At 43.0% G+C, this 25,228-nt stretch overlaps 1 protein-coding gene across 3 annotated transcripts in view; it reads right to left on the bottom strand.

Moving 5' to 3' along the window:
* Window positions 1-25,228, bottom strand: part of PTPDC1 (protein tyrosine phosphatase domain containing 1) — a 227,818-nt gene that overhangs the window by 87,345 nt on the left and 115,245 nt on the right. Inside the window, exons 1-2 of one of the 3 annotated variants that reach the window (XM_069206401.1) lie at window positions 3,817-5,568; window positions 3,513-3,684 (exon numbers count right to left, since the gene is read on the bottom strand). The exons of 1 other annotated variant lie outside the window; for it this stretch is intronic. In XM_069206401.1, the coding sequence (XP_069062502.1) occupies window positions 3,513-3,684; window positions 3,817-4,105 (461 nt within the window). In that variant the 5' untranslated portion in view covers window positions 4,106-5,568. Of the gene's footprint in view, window positions 1-3,512; window positions 3,685-3,816; window positions 5,569-25,228 lie in introns of those variants that run through there. One more of the 3 variants, XM_069206402.1, reaches the window with a different exon arrangement.

The following is a 25,228-nucleotide window of genomic DNA, read 5'->3' as shown; positions in this document are numbered from 1 at the left end:
AAACGTCACTGCATTTATGAAATCTATTTTAAGGCTACTATTTTAGAGTGAAATTATGCTGAGTTCAGAAGGTGTATTGCTTACCTAGGGTGCTTGATGCCAGAAGGCAGTTACTGATGTGGCAGTTTGTTCATGAGTTGTATGAAGGAATTTCATCATCAAAATTAATAAAACTTGATATGACAAAATCACTACTAATGTTCAGGCCTAAGCATGTAAATACCCGTTTCAGCCTGTAGGTTCTATAGCAGCAACAACGCTATCTGAGCCATTAGGATTTGCTTACTTCGGTATCTTTAGCCTGTGATTGTGAGATTTGGAATACATTTGATTTTCCAAATCTGTCACTCCAAGTCAAAATCAAACAATCATTAATACTGAGAACTTACAATGAAGAGGTAGGATTGAAAAAATAGAAGAAAACTGATATTTATACATTTTGACAAACAAGCATTGGTGAAGTAAATAGGTCTGGCCTGGGCAAGCTCTGTAATGGTTATTTTTTCACGTTGTAATATAGGCATATGTCACAAAAATAATAAAAAAAAAAGAAAATAAGCTGTCGCCTAAACATGGCATTAAAACTTGCAATTAAAATGTTTTAAGTTAAAGCTAAATTACCGATTGCCGAAGATTTTAATAACACAGAAAGGTGCTTCTTAGCAGGCAGGCTTGCTAACAACAAATACAGAACCGATTTTTGGTTTTAATGCACATCACATGTAAAAATTCTAAGTATTGGCATAAAGAAAATGTACTATTGGTTTTGAATTACTGTAACCTAGAGACAAAGTTCATAACATAAGATGCCCAAAAAGAAAAAATGGATACAGAAAAAAAGTATTGGTAAAGAAACACACTGACACACAACCTCTGACACAAAATGCACTTCTTTTTATGTGGCTGTGAACACATGTATTACATGGGGCTGGCATGACAGCTAAATCTGTCTCTGTGCTAGAGCTAATGAAGGAGCATCTAACATTGCATAACCAAATATTTCTTTAACTGTCTATAATACAAACAACTCTTTAGCACGTTTTGGGAAACTGCTTAAAAATCCATGATTTCTCACCATTTTCTCAGGACAACAGATAAGAAGCCACCTGAAGCTCTAAGACGTTGAGTGATACTATACAATAGGTAAGAAGCCACATGAAGCTCTCTGCCGTGGAGAGACAGTATACAATAGGTAAAAAGCCACATGAAGCTCTATGCAGTGGAGTGATAATATACAATAGGTAAGAAGCCACATTAAGCTCTAAGCTGTGCAGTGATACTGTACAATAGGTAACGAGCCACATGAAGCTCTATGCCGTAGAGTGATAGTATACAATAGGTAAGAAGCCACATGAAGCTCTAAGCTGTGCAGTGATACTGTACAATAGGTAACTAGCCACATGAAGCTCTATGCCGTAGAGTGATAGTATACAATAGGTAAGAAGCCACATGAAGCTCTAAGCTGTGCAGTGATACTGTACAATAGGTAACAAGCCACATGAAGCTCTATGCCATAGAGTGATAGTATACAATAGGTAACAAGCCACATGAAGCTCTATGCCGTAGAGTGATAGTATACAATAGGTAAGAAGCCACATGAAGCTCTAAGCCATGCAGTGATACTGTACAATAGGTAAGAAGCCAAAAGAAGCTCAATGCCGTAGAGTGATAGTATACAATAGGTAAGAAGCCACATGAAGCTCTATGCCATGCAGTGATACTGTACAATAGGTAAGAAGCCAAAAGAAGCTCTATGCCGCAGAGTGATAGTATACAATAGGTAAGAAGCCACATGAAGCTCTAAGCCATGCAGTGATACTGTACAATAGGTAAGAAGCCAAGAGAAGCTCTATGCCGTAGAGTGATAATATACAATAGGTAAGAAGCCACATTAAGCTCTAAGCTGTGCAGTGATACTGTACAATAGGTAAGAGGCCACATGAAGCTCTATGCCGTAGAGTGATAGTATACAATAAGTCAGAAGCCACATGAAGCTCTATGCCATAGAGTGATAGTATACAATAGGTCAGAAGCCACATGAAGCTCTATGCTGTGCCGTGATACTGTACAATAGGTAAGAAGCCACATGAAGCTCTATGCCGTAGCGTGATAGTATACAATAGGTAAGATGCCACATGAAGCTCTATGCCGTGCAGTGATAATATAAAATAGATAAGAAGCCACATGAAGTTCTAAGCAGTGCAGTGATAATATACAATAGGTAAGAAGCCACATGAAGCCTAATGCTGTAAAGTGATAGTATACAATAGGTAAGAAGCCACATGAAGTTCTAATCAGTGCAGTGATACTATACATAAGGTAAGAAGCCACATGAATTTCTAAGCAGTGCACTGATACTATACATTAGGTAAGAAGCCACATGAAGCTCTAAGCAGTGCGGTGATACTATACCATAAGTTCGAAGCCACAGGAAGCTCTAAGCAGTGCTAAGAAGCCACATGAAGCTCTAAGCAGTGCGGTGTTACAATATCATAGGTTCGAAGCCACATTAAGCTCTATGCCATGGAGTGATAGTATACAAAAGGTAAGAAGCCACATGAAGCACTATGCCGTGGGGTGATACTGCACAATAGGTAAGAAGCCACATGATGCTCTATGACATGGAGTGATAGTATACAATAGGTAACGAGCCACATGAAGCTCTATGCCGTAGAGTGATAGTATACAATAGGTAATAAGCCACATTAAGCTCTAAGCTGTGCAGTGATACTATACCATAAGTTCGAAGCCACATGAAGCTCTAAGCAGTGCTAAGAAGCCACATGAAGCTCTAAGCAGTGCGGTGATACTATCTCATAGGTTCGAAGCCACATTAAGCTCTATGCCTTAAAATGATACTATACAATAGGTAAGATACCACGAGGCTCTATGGTGTTTATGATTGCCAGTATTTAGTATTCTTTGTCGCTATCATTTTATTCTGACAACTAAACACGGCTGTTGTTCAATACAAAGTGCTCCGAAGCCTCTCTGGCTTGGCTAGTGCTGATGTGTACAGTAATAAAACAAATAAACACAGCTTCTTTCAGTGCAAGACTTTTGCCGGACAAAAGACCACACAGAATGCTCAGAGGCGGACTATGGACCCTAGGAATTTGAAGATGCACGCCGGTAGCCTAAATGTTGAAGGTAAATTAATTTTAGCATCTTCGTTTTATTGCACGTCTGTCATCCCTTTTTACTGCGGGTAAGTGAATCACTCATATTTATGACAAAAATGAACTTAAAGACTTGGAAAGAGCATGGAATGCTGATGACTTTATAACAATAAGGCTCACTGTGAAGGAACTTTAAAGGTGGATCTCACTTTTAGCAATGTAGACATGCTTAAGAGACTGTAAATATATGCATCCCTTTTCAACACTTAGAAAATAAAAACAGCCTAAAATAAACAGTACACTTTCTTTACAATGAATGTCACTATAAAAAGTTTTGCTCTCCGTGTGTAACGCTGGGCCGCCATAGTAAATCGATGTGTAATACGAGCTTACCATGAGGAGTACAGCCCCTTCACGGCCTGCTCCTCGTCGCTCCATCGGGCTGGGTTCTCGTACTTGCACGCCCGGCCTCCGCACGTCATCGAGCACTGCATGTGTCCCGGGATTACATGCCGCAAGCGCTCGCCGACTTTTGTGTACTTCGAAGTTGGGCGTCTTGAATTTCCTGCAACAGAACGACAAACATCAGGCTCGTGCAACTGAACGAGTTTCCGTCACACCACCTTCATAGGAGCCTTAACTCACTGCCTGGTGTCTGAATCACTGGCACTTAGGTTCAGTATAAAAACAACCTTACTTTTCGTCTCTTTGAGGCTGGTGTGTATCTCCATGTTGTCCACAGACGCCACGGCCACCATGACCCTCTGCGTGGAAGATGAGAGCACCTCTATCACCGAGCTCCGCCGTCTCTGCAGCACTCGATGCACGGTCTCCGAGGCCGAGTGCCTCCTGCCCTGCATGAAGGTGTTCAGGGCGTGCACGGCCGAGAGACGCCTGGGTGAGCTCTGCATGGCGCGGCGGTCTGTGCTGAGCTCACACCGGCTGGGAGCAGAGCTGAGCGCGGCATCAAACTTCCTCTTCAGCATCAACTTCGAGATGTGCCCTTGGATCCATAAGATCAAACACTGGGTCGGGATAGGCTGGGTTGTTTCTATAGCAACGCGTAGTCACTAACTAGAAACCTGTTCCTGTGACATTCTAATAATCAGCATCAGTGTGAAATACGTATACTTCATGCCATTGATAAATACATTGTTTTTAGTTGCTGATTTATTGTTAACTGCACTGAAAAAATAAAACGTCACTTGGAGACATCAAGCACGCAAGACAAATAGATTTAAAGTATACTGGGTAGCTGCAAGGATTTTTGCTACCACAGTACCACTTTAAGTAAAAGTGACATAGGGCTTCTCTTAGGCTTCTGAATACACTGGAAGAAGCCTAGTTCTGCCCTCACCTAAAGTGACAGTTTTAGAACTGTTTATGTCAAACAGGATTTTTCTCGAACACGTGACCAGGTACACTTTCTGACATCTTTATGCTATGTGCCATCACTGGAAAATGTGACGTAAACTTTGACACTCCCAATCAAAATGCAAAGTTACTCATCTGTGCAAATGCTAGCTGTACTCCACTAGGCCCAGTTCTGCCAAGAAACTCTTGTAACTTTTGCAAAGTTCTGTAACGGAGCCCCAAACGTAGCTTTGCTTTATAAAAATCTTTAATCTCAACAGGTAAGCGAGTGACGTTGCTATCTGTCAACTTCTATGAAATGTCATTACTATCAAGTTATTAGTATCTTGTTTCAGCCCCAAGTGAACTGAGTGTCTTTAGCTGTTGCTAATTCCGCCCAAATTGAATCCCAATATCTTTCCAGTAATGCCCTGTCTCATTATGATTCCAAAGACACCAAACATAAAGGGATTACCCATTCCCATTTAGAAATTATATCTTATTAAATATAATAAAGTAACTCCAATGTTATCCTATGGTAGAGGTAGTCCTTGCAGTAATGAACAATGAATTTGAGAGTTTTTCACTACTAGGATATGTAAACCTCAAAAGTACACATCCTACCTTTTAAATACACACATCTAGGCAGGCAGCCCCGGACTTACCCTACGGTGAGGGAAGGTTTGGGCCAGACAAAAGTTTTTTGGGTTTTTTTGAGAGGTCAACATGGTAGTTTGAACTGCACACACAGTCTCCAATGGCAGGTTTGAGACATGTTTAAAGGGCTACTTAAGTGGGTGGCATACCAGTGCTGCAGGACCACTATTATCATTTAATTTACAGTCACTGGTTACATGTAATACCACTTTACTAGGGACCTATAAGTAAACTAAATACACCAGGGCCCTTTAAAGAACGTCTTTTTATAACCATGGTCGCCCTTCTTCTGCTCTCTGGTGCCAAACCTACCCTTTTTTAAAGCAAAAACAAGCTACAAAAGTAAATCACATATGTAAAGTTTCATTTCACACTGAATTGAGACCTAGGAGTGTTTACAAGCTGACCACAAAGAAGTACAGGTCTATAGAAAAGAGGAGGGTCTATCCTAATAACCCTACAATACCTGGGCAGAATAGATATCACCCAACAGCACAAAAAGTGGCACAATGGCAGGGACAAATTCCTGTATTGAATTATTTGCAACGAACTTCTAAATTGATCATTGATGGTGTATTTTAATTACCACAAAATTATTCCCTTCATTTTTCGGACATCAATTCCAAAATGACATATATACAACATATATATAACATCCAATTAGACTTACATCACAAATACACATATCTCTAAACAAACATGAAAACACCTATAAAAACGCTGTCTTCATCAGTCTCCAAGATTGTTTAAAATACACCATCAATGATCAATTTAGAAGTTTGTTGCAAATAATTCAATACAGGAATTTGTCCCTGCCATTTTACCACTTTTTGCGCTGTTGGATGACACAAAGGAGTACAGGTCAGATACAAAAAGTGGGCTGTCCCAGTCAAAGCTTTTAAAAGTATGCCTCATAAAGAGAGAAAAAGTGGCCTGTTTAATCTGTGGAGCCAGGGTCTAAATTTAGAGAACGGCAGTAGTTACCTCAAATCCAAGACATAGACTATATTTTATAAAGGAAGTGTTCCAGGGTCCCCAAAATTAGGTGGGAAAATTCTAAGTTTATCACTATCAGTGAAGATGGTACGATGTAGAGCAAATCATCCAAGCAACATTATGTAAAATAATAAAAAGAAGGATATAAGAATAAAAATGCACAATGAGTTCAATGGTAGCCAATGAGAAAATAAAGGAACTCCACGTGGCTAAGCCCCTCCACAGAAATCCTTTTATTACCTAGGGGTAAAGTTAGAGTTACCTCTAAGTGCCCTTTGTCAGCTTGGTTTGGGCTTAAGTAAGTTAAGGTTTTTATGTTCCTTTTCTTGTTCTATACAAGTAAAACCAGTCCAGTGGGGGATCGATCTGTATCAAATCAGAGTTTATAACCTGGAATGAGCTGAGAGGGAACTCGCAGTCCACAGTAATCCACAAAGATCTTGAGGAGGGTTGTGCTGGTGTATGGGCGATGGGCTGAGTTGCTGTAAGCCCAAATGTATAGATGCAATGACGACCCCAGCAGTGGCCACCAAATGTGATTGAGAGAGGGCAAGCAATGAGGCGATAAATGAAGGAGCTGCATTCTTTCAAATTTCCACAGCAATCCTTTTAGGTAGGTCCAATTATGGTGTGACAAAGGAGAGCAAAGAGTAAAAGACAAGTCCGAGCAAATGTGTGTTCTAATGACCACGAAATGGTGAATCCGCAATCATCCTTGAAAAACTGCAAACCAAATAAAGGTCATAGAGGGAAGGCTTGAACATTACCAGAGGGATTACCACGTTTGAGAGAAGAAGTTGAAGGGGGGGGCAAAAACCTTATGACATACCTTTCTTTGAAAATACACTCTTGCCATTAAATTGGAACAATGCCATTTAAGGACAGAAAGAACAATTTGTGAAATAATTTTCGACATAGATCAGATCTGCGCAGCGGCGAGAAAAGAGTAAATGAAGTGGTGTTTGATACACAGAAAACTAAAATGACCAGAGGGAAATCCCTCTTGATGTCAGCCTTGAAAGGGCTACAAACGTTTCTGAAGTGTGGGATCAACATCATCTATAAGGGAGAAGTACCTATAGTCAATGTTCTATAGGAATTTAGGTGCGCTTCCCAAGGCACTAACAAGACATTAAAGCATCATAAGTGAACCTCTAATAAACCAATCAGGGAGTTGTCAGATTGCACAGTAGGCCAAACTAGAAAGATCTGAAAACACATTATGAGTGACTCTCCAGTCATAAAAAGGGAAAGGATTTCAGTGATATAATGGAATTGTTAATTTTTTTTATTTTGCAGTATTTTTTTACAGGGGACACATTGTGCATTTGAAATCGGCAAATAATTATGTCCAGAGGCTGTGGTGGGGGGAAGGAAAAGTATGAGGGAGTCATAGCAGACAAAAAGAAATGAGGGGGGGGGGGGCTTGTGCAATGGTAGAATAACTGCGTCCTGCACTTCATTTGTCAGGAGGAGGAGGAGGGGGAATGTAGCCTCTCCATCATCGCCATTTAGTACGGCAACAGAAGGTAGGTGAGCTGAAATAATGTGGGATAGATCCGGCATCTGCAGGAGCATGGAAAACCCAATGAATCTGGATATCAAATGTAATGCTTATTGCCCGCCAAGTGGAGAGGCGGGACAGGCCATCAAGGATAGTTGCGGTAGTCACTACACCTAGTGATATTGGGGGGAGAAAGAATGTCACAGGGATATTCTCCTTGCCACGTGGTATGAAGAGTCAGATGAGTGGGTCGTGTATCCTGTTGAGTTGGTTGAGCTGGTGAGGGTATGGGGGGGGTGAGGGTTTCATACACAAAACGCAGCAGAGGGCTTTCTTCCTTCTGCAGTGATGTAAGAGGGTGTAATCTTCAGCTAAGAAAGTGATTTTGCGTTTATTGGGTATCCGCTACATGATCTTCTTTGCTGTCCCACTCTGTTTAAGAGGTAGCCCATTATGTGTTCAAATATGGGCTTTTTTATCAATAATGTTGTACATGACACGTTTGCAGTGGGAAATCTTTACCAGCTCCGTAAGACATTCATCCGGACTGGGGACTGTTAATGTCTCAAATGGTGAAGGATGCAGATGTTGGCTGCTGCCAGGGCAAATTACCAGCAATCTATGTAAATATTACTACATCTTCATCATCGTGCACTAAGGCTTGGTGAACCGACAGTGGAACATTGAGCATACCGGCCCTAGATAATTAGGGCCATATTGACTGCCAAAAGCATTTTAGGCTTTTGCAATGTCACAGGACTTGAGGTAAGTCACCTTGTGTGCCTTATCTTCACCAGACATCGCTAGTAGGACGGCCCACTTTGTACAGTCTTATAGGGGGCTAATAATAGAGGAGTAGAATTTCAAGATAAGAATTTCGATCTGGCTTCCCTCACAACCCTATCATATTTGAGCATCAGAATGGACCATTGTGTCCTTTAGGTCGAGTGTAAGCGTACGACCTCTTGCATACTTTTTAAGTATACTTCTGTGTGCTTCCAGCTATTTCATTTGTTAGTTTCAGTGTGATTTAAAAATCCTTACTTGCTAGTGGCCAGTCATGCCTCTTTGTCTCTCCTTCTTCTGTGTGGGAGCAGGGACCAACTAATATATAATTACGCTTTGTCCTGTCTGTCTAGTCTGTAGGTGACTTTTCTTTTTACTTTGTTTCCTGCTCTTGTCCAGGGAAGCATCCCTTTTCATTAGCTGATCATTCTTGCTGGAGCTCAGCTGTAAACAAGGCTATAAATCAGGCTATCTTGTTCACATTTGGTGTTTGTGGGCTGTCTGCAGCCCTTCCTTGGCTTGGATTTTCTTTCCCAACTCTACCAGAGGTCCACAGTCCTTAGGGACAGTGCCCACTTCTGCTCCATACTGGGATCCCACTCACAGCTCCATCAGTGCACCTCAGTTCACACACTCCAAACCCTCAGCTGTGCCAGCGTCAGAACCCCACATACGCTGTCTGCCAGAGCACCTCAGTTCTTGCAGTCAGTACACTCTGCTGTTCCAGTACTGGGCCCTCCAGCGCAGCTACATCAGTGTACCTCAGTTCACACACTCCAAGCCCTCAGCTGTGCCATTGCAAGATACCCCACACACGCTGTCTGCCAGAGCACCTCAGTTGTTCCAGTCAGTATTCTCTGCTGCTCTAGTACTGGGACCTCAGGGGCAGCTCCATCAGCGCACTTTAGGTCACACACTCCAAGCCTTCAGCTGTGCCAGTGCCAGGAACCCCACACACACACTCTGCCAGAGCACCCCAGTTCTTCCTACACTCTACTGCTCCAGTACTGAGACCTCGGGCACAGTGCCATCAGTGCACCTCAGTTCTACCCCCGGTGACGTCGCTTCCTTTCCTATACTGGGAACCCGCTCACATACAGTTCTATTACAGCAGCTCAATTTTAATATTCAGTCCGACTGCCAAGCCAATACTGGGCCCAAAAGAGAAAAACACAGATCAACCAGTGCACCTCAAGTCTAACATCCAACACCACTGTTAATGGGAACCACCACAGCTCCACCAGAATCCATAAATGTTAACATTCAGTGCATATTACTTCTCAGTACTAAGGCTCACACACGCCCTTCAGGACTCCTCGCTTCTGTGGTTCGGAGGCAATGCCACTCCTATGCTGGCCTCAAACGCAGCTTCACCAAGGCACCTCCAGGCTAACACTTCACAACACTAGCACACCAATACTAGGTTCCACACATAGCTCCATTGACATACCTCACTTCTGATCTTGTGTGCCTGTTACTATTCTAGTACTGCAGCCCATATACAACTTGTGTCAGTGCACCTCAATCCTAACCTACAGCACCCCATTATTCCAATACCAGGAATTACACAGCGCTCTGTTTCTCATTCCTCACTCGCTGCCTGTTATTCCAGCACTGGGCTGGGACACAGCTCTGTCCATACCCACACTCCTGATCTACTCTCAATGTTTTCTTTCTCCCCCACTTTTCTCTTTCCAGCTCTTAAAATCCACATATTAAAAGTTTGGCTCATTCTTTCAACTGTTCATTTCTACTCCTCTCCCTTTTTTTATTTCCTTTTACCTCTTGCTACCTCCTCTTTCGAACTCGCAAAAATGTCTTTCCTTGTTTCGCTCCTCTCTTTTTTCTTCATCAGGAGTTCAGTCTTTCACTATTTTTTTCTCTCCCCTTCATTCTTTCTTTGTCTTTTTATTTGCTCTTTCCTTTGACTCAGTCCTTTCACTGTTTTTTTTTAGATCTTTCTTCCTTCCTTTTTCTGGTGTTTTTCTTATCTTTATCTGTCAATTCAGGTTTTACTATAAATCTCTCTTTTTCCCCATCTGTATGTGGAAGCCACTAGTTACCTGTTGGGAACCAAAGTGTCAAACTGGTTTCCTATTCTGTGTCTCTGGGAAATGTGTCGGTATATGCCCTTGTTCTTTCACTGCTCGTTTCTCGCACTATCTCACTTTTTTCTCTAATGTTCATTTTTCTCTTTCTTTTCACACTTCTGTCATTATTCTTTCCTCTTTATCTTTCATTCGCTAGCTTCTTTCTCTTCTTTCATCTCACACGTCTATTTCCTCTGTTAGTTGTGCTTTCATTTTCTAGTCTTTCCCTTCTTTCTTTTATTTCTTTGCAACCACTTCTCTTTCTTTCCTTTGTCTGTTGTATTCCTTTTGCTTTTTCTGCCCCATCCACTTTCTCTCCTGAGGCCTAGTTATCAATGGAGTAACAGGTGCAGTGGCACCGGGCCCAGAGACATACGGACCTCACTCAACTCTAATTACTGCTCAGTTTTCCTGACAAAATTCCAGTGAACCGTTCTCATTTCTTACTCCAGGGTCCATGACACTGTTACTAGGCCACTTGTCCTCTCCATCTTTACTCCCATCTCCCTCTCTCCTTTCACCCTCCAATCCGTCCCAAATTATATGTTTGTCATGGTGTTTTGAGCATTACACTCTAATGACAAAAGTTTACTTCTGATAAAGGTTTATACGATAATTGTGTATGTTTTAAGATAGAGGAAGAAGATAAATGGAAGTGCTTTAAGTAAATACGGGGCCACTGGAATTATACGGCAGAAAAAGACGAAATTATGAGACAGGGTTAACCAATTTATGTGGCAAGAAACGTCCAGTTAGAAATGTACAATGCCAAAAGCTGTAACTCAAGAAAATGCAAGACCTATTGCATTGCAAATGCTTGTTTTCATTACCCTCGCATATGACATCTGTCATACTACCATCAGAGTCTTGTCTCTAAACCAAAGGATTGGGGTACAACAAATGGAAAAGAGATCTGAAGATCCTTAAACTCAATCAATCAATCAATCAATCAGGAATTTGTAAAAAGGGATCTGAAGATCGTTGAAATCAATCAATCAATCAATCAGGAATTTGTATAGTGCACTACTCACCTGTGAGAGTCTCAAGGCGCAGAGGAGGGGAGGAGAGATGAAGGGAGGAGGAGCTGCTACTGCTTGAAAAGACAGGTCTTGAGAAGTTTCCTGAAGGTAAGGAGGTGTTTGGTCTGGCGCAGGTGAGTGGGAAGAGTGTTCCACATTTTGGCTGGAATGAAGTTCTGCGGATGCATGGGACGGTTGCGAGGACGAAGTCGGCAGAGCGGCGATGCCGGGTCGGGGTGAGGAAATTCGATTTTTAATACGATCGTATCGACCCGCCATTTTGTGGCCCGCCGCCATTTTATGTTGCCTTCACTCAGGCAGCACAGCGAACGAAGTCCATTCTGCCTTTTCTGCTTATTCTGCAACATGGTGTTCAAAACAGCCTTCTGCCTCTATCTTTACAAGGCTGGTATTAAGGTCTGACCGAGTACACTAATCCCTGTCTGGTTTTCCAATCCTTGTTTCAACTATCTGTAGGCTCACACTATTCTCCGCCGATCTTATCTTATCGTCTGGCCTTCGCTGTCCTTTGCTAGTATTCTCTCATTTCACAACTGTCCTCCAAACGCACACAAACTTATCACACCACATGCAACTTCGTTGTGGATCGGTTAATGAATTAGTTCAAGGGAGGGGTGACAAACACAGCTGGAGGGGAGGCAACCTTAAGTCACTTGATACTTTGTTTTCCAATTCCTTCTATTGGTGCTGTCTTGTTTTCCGACATTTCTATTGGCTCTGTTCTATCTTTACGTTATTCTTACTGGCTCCTTTCTATGTGTTCTGGGAGTGTATGTAGTTAATAAATGGTTTTTATACGGTATATAAGATTGTGCGCCACAAAGTAAAGTGGCAGTCTCCTGAGAACATACCTTGTGTACTTCTTGGACAACTGTACTAGCTGCAGCTAATAAAATCTGATCTTTTACGCCTGACAGAGTGTCCCGTGTCTCTGTTAGTTGAGGCAGGTGAATCCAAGGAGATTTCAGGCGTACCCTGCGCCGCCAGGCCCATAAGGTTCTGGTTCTTCAACTGGCGCCCAACGTGGGGCGGCTTCAGCGGTACCGGTTCTGCCTGAAGGTCGTGAGGAACCCCGCAAGAAAATTCTGGAGGAATCGCGAGCCACGTCAAGCGACCCCTGTATGTCGAAGTGGTCCGAAGGTCTTTTTCAGCGCGGTTACTCCTTCCTGACGGCTACTGACGACTGCTGCCCTGACTGCCGCCCTGCCTTGGCCCTTTCTTTGATGATGTATGGTAAAGCGAGACGATAGACGGGCCTCTGTTGGTGTAAGAAGACATCCTTAGTTAAGTATTTGGTGGGTCGCGCCCACAAATTTTGGTCTTTGTTTTGTCCTTAGGTCCTTAGATTTGGCCATTGCAGTGGCCAAAGCCGAGGGGTAAGTGCATTTGTGCTGTGTAAACTGAAAGTTTTACCCCCTTGATGTTTGTGAACAGCCAGTAAAAATCGTGAGATGTCTGGTCTGACTAAGTTTGGAAAACTTTGTTGCTTTGGTTGTAATAGGGACTCCCAGCTTGAGGACTCCTGTCCGATTCCTTCGGTTGGAACTCCCAAATATGAGCTCTATTCTAAACATGGTGTTGGTCCTATTGCCTTTAATAAGACATGGACCCGATATACAAAGAAAGATGGTGTTTTAAAATGGCCAGAAAATGGTAGTTTCGAAACTGATGTGCTAGATAATTTAGAAGCAACGTTATTTAAAAGAAAAGCCCGGCCGGCAATGTTTGACTCTTTTCGCCTTTGGCGTAAGGAAGCCAAACAGAGAGAAATTAAACAAGCGAAACGAGATAGGAAAACACAGGGAATGACGATTATACAGGCTGCTCAGCAATTCAAAGATGATGAAATAGATAATGCAATGGAAATTTCAGACAGACAGCATCGAATGGCAATAGATAAATGCTATCCGACGTTGCCTATCTCTTCCCTTGATAAAAGAAAAGATTTTGAGGAAGATTCCTTAATGTCCCACTTATTGAAATTGCCTCCGCCCTATGTACAAGGTGCTAATGCACCCCCGATGTTACAGCCTGTTCAGCCGCCAGTTGTGCTTCCGCCTGCTCCAGCTTTTCCACATTTGCCTCCTCAAGTATTGCCTATGCCAGCTTTGCCTTTAACTCCTTTGCCTTCTGCTCCTTTGGCAATTCCTAATGCTCCTTTAGTTAATTCACCTAATACCTTGTCCCCTATCCTTATGTCAAATTCTCCATCTATGCGTAAGCGATTTGCAGATACTGTCTCTGGTCTCTTATCACCTTTCTTTGAAGCTTTAAATGTGTCTCCAGCTTTTTCTCGAAGACAGTCTCGTAGTCAATTCCCAGACTCCGAAGAGCGAGAAAAATTGGACTCACTTGCTTATAGATGGATCAAGAAGGGTCCCCAATATAGTACGTCTGATATTATGTCCACCTTTCTGCAATGGAATGCACCTACGCAGAGATATGTTTTTAAAGTTATGTGCGATACTCTCGCTAAAGAATGGGAGGATATGAATTTGGGTTCGGTCCCACAGGATCTGTTAGATGTTCAGGCTGACTTTGACAAAGGACTTATTGTGGGTCCTAAGGTTGAAAACGCTGTCAGAACACTTATTTCTTTCAGATCCCTATTGTTCTCACAGACTTTTCCTGATTCTGATCCTTCAGTTAGGACAGCACTGAAAAACTATCCCATGAGAGAGGTTTCTCCAATATGGAAGGAAGAAGTTGCAGCAGCAGGTGCTAATCCAGCTATTCCTGCGCATTTTCAGCGCATATGGATACATGTCCCCTGGAAAAGGTCTGAAGTTTTAGCACTTAAACAGTCACTACCAGATTCACGCAAAAATCCTGCTGGTTACTATAAAGAGTTGTCGCAAACAGTTGATGCATGTACTATGAATCTAACAGATATTGACATGTTGATGGGAAATGTAGTTCCACAGACAATATGGGCTAAAATTCGTAGAGAGGATCACGCTCAAGAATTAGGCGGCGATTGGAACGCTATTATTGCCGCAGATAGAGGTCAAGTAGGTGGTGCAAAGCCCGATGCTTTGATCTCAGAACTCCCTGGTAGGATTATTACATTAATGAAAACAATGATGCCTGCTTTGAGAGTTAATTGGGATAAGCTAGCAGCATGTAAACAAAAGAAAGATGAAAGTGTTTCCGATTTCTTTACCCGATTCGAGGAGACATTCATTGATCACAGTGGTCAAGATATGGCTACAGAAGGGGGACAGCGATTATTTGTGGATAAGTTCGTATATAACTTGCTTCCTGAACTATCACACAAGCTAAAAGACTCCGAGAGTTCATGGGCAGTTTCTTCTTCCGCCCAGATATTGGCTACTGCACAATATTATGAAAATAGAGACAAAGAAGAAAGGGAAAAACAAGAGAAAAAGACGAAAGAATTAAAAACTAAAGTTCTCTTGCAACAGGCTTATCCTCCTCGTTATGTTCAGCCTCAGTTTCAACAGCCTCCGCAGTTTCAGAGGTTGTATCAAAAGCCTGAACCATTCATTCCAAGACCTTTGCTAGGTCCCAATCAATGTGCTTATTGTAGGGAGGAAGGTCATTTTAAGAACAATTGTCCGGCATTGTTGCAGCGTAATGGAGCAACATCTGCTTCACGAGGTCGTGGTGGTTCTCAGTCAGCAAATAGAGGTAGAGGTCGAGGTGTGTTAACCCAAGGGCAGCGTTCTTTTGTTCCTCCAAATTCCGGAAATTACTTTGATCAGCAAAATGTTAGGTCTACACAGTATTACAGTGAGGATCAGTATATTGAAGGACGGAATGAAAGTCTTCATTTTGAATAGGAAAGCCATGGACAAAGTAAGGGGGTTACGTCAATTCCAGTGGATCAGAATGGACCTTATGTTAATGTCACTACAATGGGTGTTTCAGAGCCATTTCTTTTAGATACTGGTGCCATGAGAAGCTCTATCATTCATTCTAAACTCCCTGGCGCACCTTTGTCTGGCTTAACGAATGTATCTGTAGGATTTTCTGGCGCCCCTGTTCGCAATCCAGTTTCTTGCCCTTTGCCTGTTTCAATAGGCCCTTATGATTTAGAAGCTCCGCTTCTTCTGACGAATGGTTGTGGTGAAAATCTGTTGGGTTTAGATCTATTAAAAAGAATGCATGCTACGATATATTGTTCACCTTCTGGTGTATACCTCACTCTAGGACAGAAAATGACTAGTCCAATGTACTTATCAAAAGATCAATTCCCACCTGAATTGCTTTCTCTTCCCGAAACGCTTTGGGCTACGGGTCCGAATGACGTTGGTTGTCTTGAGATCCCACCTTATGTTGTTACTCTTAAGCCCAATGCTGAAATGCCACGTATTCCGCAATACAGAATCTCTACTGAAGGTGAGAAAGCACTTCTGGAAATTGTCCATGATTTGATTCAGAAGGGTGTGGTTGAGGAAACGAGAGGAAATACATGTAACAGTCCTGTTCTTCCGGTTCTTAAACGCACTGATCCTTCTCAGCCTCCTGTTTATCGTTTTGTAATTGATCTTCGGGAGGTAAACAAGATTGTCGTACCGCAGTTTCCTGTAGTCCCAGATATCACTGCTCTGTTGACGATGATACCTTCTACAGCGACTTGGTTTTCAGTTGTTGATTTAAAGAATGCTTTCTTTAGTATTCCCATCGCCGAAGAGAGTAGAGATATTTTTGGTTTTTCCCTCGGAGGCCGAAGCTTCCGGTTTAAACGCGCACCTCAAGGTTATTGTGAAAGTCCCTCTGTTTACAGTCAAGCTCTAAAATGTCATCTTGATGGCTTTTCCTTACCGTCCGGTGCCGCTCTCATTCAGTACATGGATGACTTATTAGTTGCCGCTGATTCAGAGGAGATTTGCAAAAACGTGACCGTTGCACTGTTGCGTCATTTGTTTGATCTGAATCACAAGGTTTCTCCTTCTAAATTACAATATGTCTGTCGCGAGGTGACTTATTTGGGTCATCTCTTGTCAAAGGAGGGACGACGATTGACCCCCGAACGAATTCAGGCAATTGCACAAATGTCAGTGCCATCCACACAAAGAGAGGTACGTGCCTTTTTGGGCATTACTTCTTATTGTAGACAGTGGATTCCGAGTTTCTCTTTATTGGCTAAACCGCTGTTGGCGCTAACTTTAAAAGATACGCCTCAGCCTCTTCCGTGGACTGACGAATGTCAGAAGAGTTTTACTGATTTGCGTATTGCTTTGTGTTCTGCTCCTGTATTGGGTACTCCTGATTACAGTAAGCCCTTTACGCTCTATGTCCACGAAAGAGAGGGTTGTGCATTGTCAGTCTTAACGCAGCGTTTTGGAGATCAACAGCGACCATGCGCATATTTCTCAGCTACGTTAGATCCAGTAGCTAAAGCATTGCCTAGTTGTCTTAAGGCGACAGCGGCAGCAGCAATTTCTATTCGACAGTCTGCTGGAGTAGTGCTAGATAATACTCTCATTGTTATGGTGCCACATGCAGTGGATACTTTACTAAATAGGACAAAAACGCAGCATCTTACGAGTGCTCGGTTGTCCGGATATGAGCTGACGCTTTTGGCTAGTCACATACACATCAAACGATGTAATACCCTGAATCCAGCTACTTTGTTGCCTCTTCCAGAAGAGAGAGATGTCTCTGAACAGCATGATTGTTTTCTCCGTACTGAAGAAGAGACTAAGGGTAGAATTGACCTAAAAGACACGCCATTAGTGAATCCAGATGGAACACTATGGGTAGATGGTTCTTGTTTCAAGCTCCCGAATGGAGATACAGTTTCAGCCTACGCTATTACTACTTTGCATACGATTGTGGAGACAGCACGCATTAGACATAATTCAGCTCAGGCAGCTGAATTGATAGCCCTAACTAGAGCGTATGTGTTATCCAAAGGAAAAAGAGTAAACGTGTACACTGATAGCCAATACGCTTTTGGTGTAGCGTTTAACTTTGGGCGTTTATGGAAGGAAAGAGGATTCTTTACTTCCCATGGTACTAAGATACAACATGGTCAATTAGTGACTGAACTTCTTGAGTCACTTACAATGCCTACTCAGATAGCGATCGTGAAGTGTAGTGCACACAAAAAGATTGTGGACGATGTTGGTCGAGGAAATGCATTTGCAGATGAGGTAGCGAAAAAGACAGCCAGAGACAACACAAGTCGAATGTATGTTGCAGGTCCCGCAAACTGCGTAAGAGAAAAGGGAATGTGTGAAGATACAGTAGAGAGTGTGAAATCAATTCAAGGAGAGGCTACGGAGAATGAGTTGAGAAAGTGGAAGGAAAGTACAGGAATGTTAGATGAGATGGGATGTTGGGTTGAATTATCAGAACATCAACGTTGGCTGTTACCAGATGCTTATGTACTACCTGTAGTTACTATGGCACATGGTCCAGCTCACCTAAGTGCAAAAGGAATATGTAAACTTCTGGCTCCAGTGTGGCAAAATGAGGGGATCCCAAAGTGTGCAAATAATGTAGTAAAACATTGTATTGTTTGCTTGATGTACAATCCGGGAAAGGGAACCCCAACTCCAGCAGGTCATTTTGCTCCTCCAACATATCCATTTGAGGTGTTGCAGATCGATTATATTCACATGGAACGATGCAACAACCTCAAATATGTTCTGGTGGTAGTATGTGCTTTTTCTAGATGGGTAGAAGCCTACCCTCTGAAGGACAATACTGCTTTATCAACTGCCAAAATACTTTTGAAAGAATTCTTCCCTAGGTTTGGTTTGCCGCGCATTGTCTGGAGTGACAATGGGAGCGAATTTGTGGGTCAAGTCATGCAAAAAGTTTGTGCAGGTCTTGGCATAAAACAGAAGTTCCACGCGGCGAATCACCCACAGTCGGCTGGTTTAGTAGAATGCTACAATGGAACCTTGAAGCTTAAAATTGCTAAGGTGCAAGCTAGCACAGGACTTAATTGGCCTGATGCTTTACCATTGGCTCTTCTGTCCACCAGAACAGCAGTACACTCTCGTTTGGGGCTTAGCCCTTACGAAGTGATATTTGGTCGCCCAGCTAATGTATGGGGAGTTCCTCGCCCTAAGAAATACTCAGACTTGCCATACCCGATGTTGATTGACTACTTGCATGACCTTACAACTAAATTGCGTGTTCTTCATCAACAGGTTCAGAGTGCTCTACCAGAGGCTTCCACAGACCCAGGTCATTCCATCCGACCAGGTGACTGGGTCTGCACGAAAAATTTCCAACGACAGAGAAATTTGGAGCCCAGATGGAGAGAGCCACGCCTGGTTCTTTTGACCACAAGAACAGCAGTTAAAGTCGAAGGAAAGAAAAACTGGGTGCATGCCGTGCACTGCAAGAAAGTGCCTTTGCCCTTGCCTTTCGATCAGTGGGTCCGTAGAGGCATCAGTGACTCTGAAAGTGAGAAAGTTCCGCAATTTGTACCATTCAGTGATGCGCGTCTAATTGGAACACTTTCTGAGAAAGAGGACGACGACATCCTTCAAGAAGCAATACCATCGCATCGTCGCTTGAACACGACAAATCCAGGAACATTGTTTCAAAACCAGACTGCCTCTGGACAGGAACGCTATAATTTGAGACCAAGACCAAAGAACTTGTAAATTTCTCTCCTATGTAGTACTCTATCCCGGTTGCAGGGTCACGGTAGGAGTCTTAGTTACGACCTGAGTAAGTGGCAATAGGCCTGCAGGACCTCACAGTGTCATAGGACGGTAGATAATCGTGACTACAGTGATTGAGGAAGATTGCCGTGAGCATCCACTTAGAAAGATGGAGGCTACATTAGATAAAAGAGAAAGTAAAAATGTAAAGAATAATTGTAAAGAAATATGTAGTCGTTGTAGTATTGCTCTATGCGTCATTATATTGTCGTGTATTCTTTTGGCATCTGTAAACTGGATCATTATTACTCTGCAGCAAAAAGTTGTCTCTTCTCCTACCTCTACATCTTCTTCTACTATCTCTCCGCACCTATTTCACACTCTTCCCCAGCATGAACTCATCAGAAGAACTGAATACTTTAACAATTCCTTCGTCCAGTTGTTACATCAACATCAGTTAGTGATCAATACAACTGACTGTTGGGTGTGTGGACTCATACCACATACGGTAGAAAAAGGAATGCCATATTTAGTTCTTCCATTCTCCTATGAAGGTTCCGCTTGGGCTTATTTTGTCATTTTCAATAATGCATATCAAAGTAAAATTAAACAACCTGTCAGTTCACATAGTGTTGGTTCAGATTTCAGTCATAGTTTATTGATAAAGGGAATGGTAGCTATGGCTAAAATCATGGAAAAAAGTGAAGCTTCCATAGATGAAAGAAAAGCATATACCAATTGGAACATAACTAATTACATTTCCAGCCTCAATGATAAGGTTGAGCAAGGAAAATCTCCTCCGATACGGGTCATACCCCAACAAGGAAATTTCTGTCTGCAAATAAATGGTAGAACTCCAAACACCGGACAAAGAGAAAGTTTATGTTCCCATACATATGTTTATTCAGCCCTGAATTCACTGCCGTTAGTACCATCTCAAGGTACATACTTCGTTTGCCACGATAGGGCTTATACATGGTTGCCAGCTGATTTCTCTGGTACTTGTTATATAGCCTTTCTTCTTCCCCCTACATACACCGCTCCTGCGAACCATCATAAAAATAGATATGGCAGAGGGATTGTGGATTCGAAAGACACAGCAGGACAAGAGGGAGGAGATTTCCTCAAAGGATTTCTTCCCTTCTGGGGTCCAATGGCCAACAGCAGAAATATAAGGCAATTGGTTCGTGTCGTAGAAACCACCATAGACATCACTGTAGGAGCTTTAAGTAACATTACAGCTGAACTACAGGCTGATCGTCTTATGACCTTGCAGAACCGTGTTGCCTTAGACTTTGTTCTTGCGGACCGTGGTGGAGTATGCAAATTGATCGGATCAAGTTGCTGTATTTTCATACCTAATGACGCTCCGACAGTATACCAAGCTATCTCTAAGTTACACATAATCTCCGAATCGATTCATCAGGACGAAGGAGATTGGTCCTTTTCAGAGTGGTTTTGGGAATTACTGTCCAAATGGGGTTGGAAGGTATTGACATTCTTTGGAGTAATTTTAGCTTTTATATTCTCTTGTTGTCTTTGTATGCACTGCGGTCCTGCCATCTGCAACCTATGTGCTACTGCATGTATTCCCAAACCCAAGTCACAAAGAGCAGAGAATATCAAAATGATGGTACAGCAACAGCTTGATGACCTCATGGCCATAGACATCGACTCAGATTAACATGAGTTTGTGTATCTTGCCTGAGTTCTGGCAAAAGGAGGGTCTGAGGAAATTCGATTTTTAATACGATCGTATCGACCCGCCATTTTGTGGCCCGCCGCCATTTTATGTTGCCTTCACTCAGGCAGCACAGCGAACGAAGTCCATTCTGCCTTTTCTGCTTATTCTGCAACATGGTGTTCAAAACAGCCTTCTGCCTCTATCTTTACAAGGCTGGTATTAAGGTCTGACCGAGTACACTAATCCCTGTCTGGTTTTCCAATCCTTGTTTCAACTATCTGTAGGCTCACACTATTCTCCGCCGATCTTATCTTATCGTCTGGCCTTCGCTGTCCTTTGCTAGTATTCTCTCATTTCACAACTGTCCTCCAAACGCACACAAACTTATCACACCACATGCAACTTCGTTGTGGATCGGTTAATGAATTAGTTCAAGGGAGGGGTGACAAACACAGCTGGAGGGGAGGCAACCTTAAGTCACTTGATACTTTGTTTTCCAATTCCTTCTATTGGTGCTGTCTTGTTTTCCGACATTTCTATTGGCTCTGTTCTATCTTTACGTTATTCTTACTGGCTCCTTTCTATGTGTTCTGGGAGTGTATGTAGTTAATAAATGGTTTTTATACGGTATATAAGATTGTGCGCCACAAAGTAAAGTGGCAGTCTCCTGAGAACATACCTTGTGTACTTCTTGGACAACTGTACTAGCTGCAGCTAATAAAATCTGATCTTTTACGCCTGACAGAGTGTCCCGTGTCTCTGTTAGTTGAGGCAGGTGAATCCAAGGAGATTTCAGGCGTACCCTGCGCCGCCAGGCCCATAAGGTTCTGGTTCTTCAGGGGTGTAGAAGGAGAGTCGTCTGTTGAGGTATTCTGGTCCAGTGTTGTGCAGTGCTTTGTGAGCGTGGGTGAGGAGTTTGAAGGTGATTCTCTTGACTGGGAGCCAGTGCAGGTTTTTCAGGTGGTCTGTGACATGGCAGTGGCGGGGGATGTCCAGGATGAGGCGTGCAGAGGCCTTCTGGATGTGTTGCACCCTCTTTTGGAGTTTGGCCGTGGTTCCTGCATAGAGGGCATTGCTGTAGTCCAGCTTGCTGCTTACAAGTGCTTGGGTGACTGTTCTGGTTTCGGTGGGTATCCATTTGTAGATCTTTCGGAGCATGCGGAGGGTGTTGAAGCAGGAGGAGGAGATGGCGTTGACTTGCTGGGTCATTGATAGTGAGGGGTCCAAGAGGAATCCTAGGTTGCATGCATGGTTGGTGGGAGTCGGAGCGGTTCTGAGAGTGGCAGGCCACCAGGAGTCATCCCATGCGGAGGGGGTGGAGCCGAAGATGAGGACTTCCGTCATGTCAGAATTGAGTTTGAGGCAGCTGCTCTTCATCCATTCGACGATGGCCTTCATTCCTTCGTGGAGGTAGTGAGGAAATTCGATTTTTAATACAATCGTATCGACCCGCCATTTTGTGGCCCGCCGCCATTTTATGTTGCCTTCACTCAGGCAGCACAGCGAACGAAGTCCATTCTGCCTTTTCTGCTTATTCTGCAACATGGTGTTCAAAACAGCCTTCTGCCTCTATCTTTACAAGGCTGGTATTAAGGTCTGACCGAGTACACTAATCCCTGTCTGGTTTTCTAATCCTTGTTTCAACTATCTGTAGGCTCACACTATTCTCCGCCGATCTTATCTTATCGTCTGGCCTTCGTTGTCCTTTGCTAGTATTCTCTCATTTCACAACTGTCCTCCAAACGCACACAAACTTATCGCACCACATGCAACTTCGTTGTGGATCGGTTAATGAATTAGTTCAAGGGAGGGGTGACAAACACAGCTGGAGGGGAGGCAACCTTAAGTCACTTGATACTTTGTTTTCCAATTCCTTCTATTGGTGCTGTCTTGTTTTCCGACATTTCTATTGGCTCTGTTCTATCTTTACGTTATTCTTACTGGCTCCTTTCTATGTGTTCTGGGAGTGTATGTAGTTAATAAATGGTTTTTATACGGTATATAAGATTGTGCGCCACAAAGTAAAGTGGCAGTCTCCTGAGAACATACCTTGTGTACTTCTTGGACAACTGTACTAGCTGCAGCTAATAAAATCTGATCTTTTACGCCTGACAGAGTGTCCCGTGTCTCTGTTAGTTGAGGCAGGTGAATCCAAGGAGATTTTAGGCGTACCCTGCGCCGCCAGGCCCAAAAGGTTCTGGTTCTTCAACTGGCGCCCAACAGTGGGGCGGCTTCAGCGGTACCGGTTCTGCCTGAAGGTCGTGAGGAACCCCGCAAGAAAATTCTGGAGGAATCGCAAGCCACGTCAAGCGACCCCTGTATGTCGAAGTGGTCCGAAGGTCTTTTTCAGCGCGGTTACTCCTTCCTGACGGCTACTGACGACTGCTGCCCTGACTGCCGCCCTGCCTTGGCCCTTACTTTGATGATGTATGGTAAAGCGAGACGATAGACGGGCCTCTGTTGGTGTAAGAAGACATCCTTAGTTAAGTATTTGGTGGGTCGCGCCCACAAATTTTGGTCTTTGTTTTGTCCTTAGGTCCTTAGATTTGGCCATTGCAGTGGCCAAAGCCGAGGGGTAAGTGCATTTGTGCTGTGTAAACTGAAAGCTTTACCCCCTTGATGTTTGTGAACAGCCAGTAAAAATCGTGAGATGTCTGGTCTGACTAAGTTTGGAAAACTTTGTTGCTTTGGTTGTAATAGGGACTCCCAGCTTGAGGACTCCTGTCCGATTCCTTCGGTTGGAACTCCCACATATGAGCTCTATTCTAAACATGGTGTTGGTCCTATTGCCTTTAATAAGACATGGACCCGATATACAAAGAAAGATGGTGTTTTAAAATGGCCAGAAAATGGTAGTTTCGAAACTGATGTGCTAGATAATTTAGAAGCAACGTTATTTAAAAGAAAAGCCCGGCCGGCAATGTTTGACTCTTTTCGCCTTTGGCGTAAGGAAGCCAAACAGAGAGAAATTAAACAAGCGAAACGAGATAGGAAAACACAGGGAATGACGATTATACAGGCTGCTCAGCAATTCAAAGATGATGAAATAGATAATGCAATGGAAATTTCAGACAGACAGCATCGAATGGCAATAGATAAATGCTATCCGACGTTGCCTATCTCTTCCCTTGATAAGAGAAAAGATTTTGAGGAAGATTCCTTAATGTCCCACTTATTGAAATTGCCTCCGCCCTATGTACAAGGTGCTAATGCACCCCCGATGTTACAGCCTGTTCAGCCGCCAGTTGTGCTTCCGCCTGCTCCAGCTTTTCCACATTTGCCTCCTCAAGTATTGCCTATGCCAGCTTTGCCTTTAACTCCTTTGCCTTCTGCTCCTTTGGCAATTCCTAATGCTCCTTTAGTTAATTCACCTAATACCTTGTCCCCTATCCTTATGTCAAATTCTCCATCTATGCGTAAGCGATTTGCAGATACTGTCTCTGGTCTCTTATCACCTTTCTTTGAAGCTTTAAACGTGTCTCCAGCTTTTTCTCGAAGACAGTCTCGTAGTCAATTCCCAGACTCCGAAGAGCGAGAAAGATTGGACTCACTTGCTTGTAAATGGATCAAGAAGGGTCCCCAATATAGTACGTCTGATATTATGTCCACCTTTCTGCAATGGAATGCACCTACGCAGAGATATGTTTTTAAAGTTATGTGCGATACTCTCGCTAAAGAATGGGAGGATATGAATTTGGGTTCGGTCCCACAGGATCTGTTAGATGTTCAGGCTGACTTTGACAAAGGACTTATTGTGGGTCCTAAGGTTGAAAACGCTGTCAGAACACTTATTTCTTTCAGATCCCTATTGTTCTCACAGACTTTTCCTGATTCTGATCCTTCAGTTAGGACAACACTGAAAAACTATCCCATGAGAGAGGTTTCTCCAATATGGAAGGAAGAAGTTGCAGCAGCAGGTGCTAATCCAGCTATTCCTGCGCATTTTCAGCGCATATGGATACATGTCCCCTGGAAAAGGTCTGAAGTTTTAGCACTTAAACAGTCACTACCAGATCCACGCAAAAATCCTGCTGGTTACTATAAAGAGTTGTCGCAAACAGTTGATGCATGTACTATGAATCTAGCAGATATTGACATGTTGATGGGAAATGTAGTTCCACAGACAATATGGGCTAAAATTCGTAGAGAGGATCACGCTCAAGAATTAGGCGGCGATTGGAACGCTATTATTGCCGCAGATAGAGGTCAAGTAGGTGGTGCAAAGCCCGACGCTTTGATCTCAGAACTCCCTGGTAGGATTATTACATTAATGAAAACAATGATGCCTGCTTTGAGAGTTAATTGGGATAAGCTAGCAGCATGTAAACAAAAGAAAGATGAAAGTGTTTCCTATTTCTTTACCCGATTCGAGGAGACATTCATTGATCACAGTGGTCAAGATATGGC

This window comes from Pleurodeles waltl, chromosome 9 (genome assembly GCF_031143425.1).
Source record: "Pleurodeles waltl isolate 20211129_DDA chromosome 9, aPleWal1.hap1.20221129, whole genome shotgun sequence".
In the NCBI taxonomy this organism is placed as follows: Eukaryota; Metazoa; Chordata; class Amphibia; order Caudata; family Salamandridae; genus Pleurodeles; species Pleurodeles waltl.
Note: the sequence above shows the minus strand (reverse complement) of the source record. Positions and strands in the feature narration are given on the sequence as shown.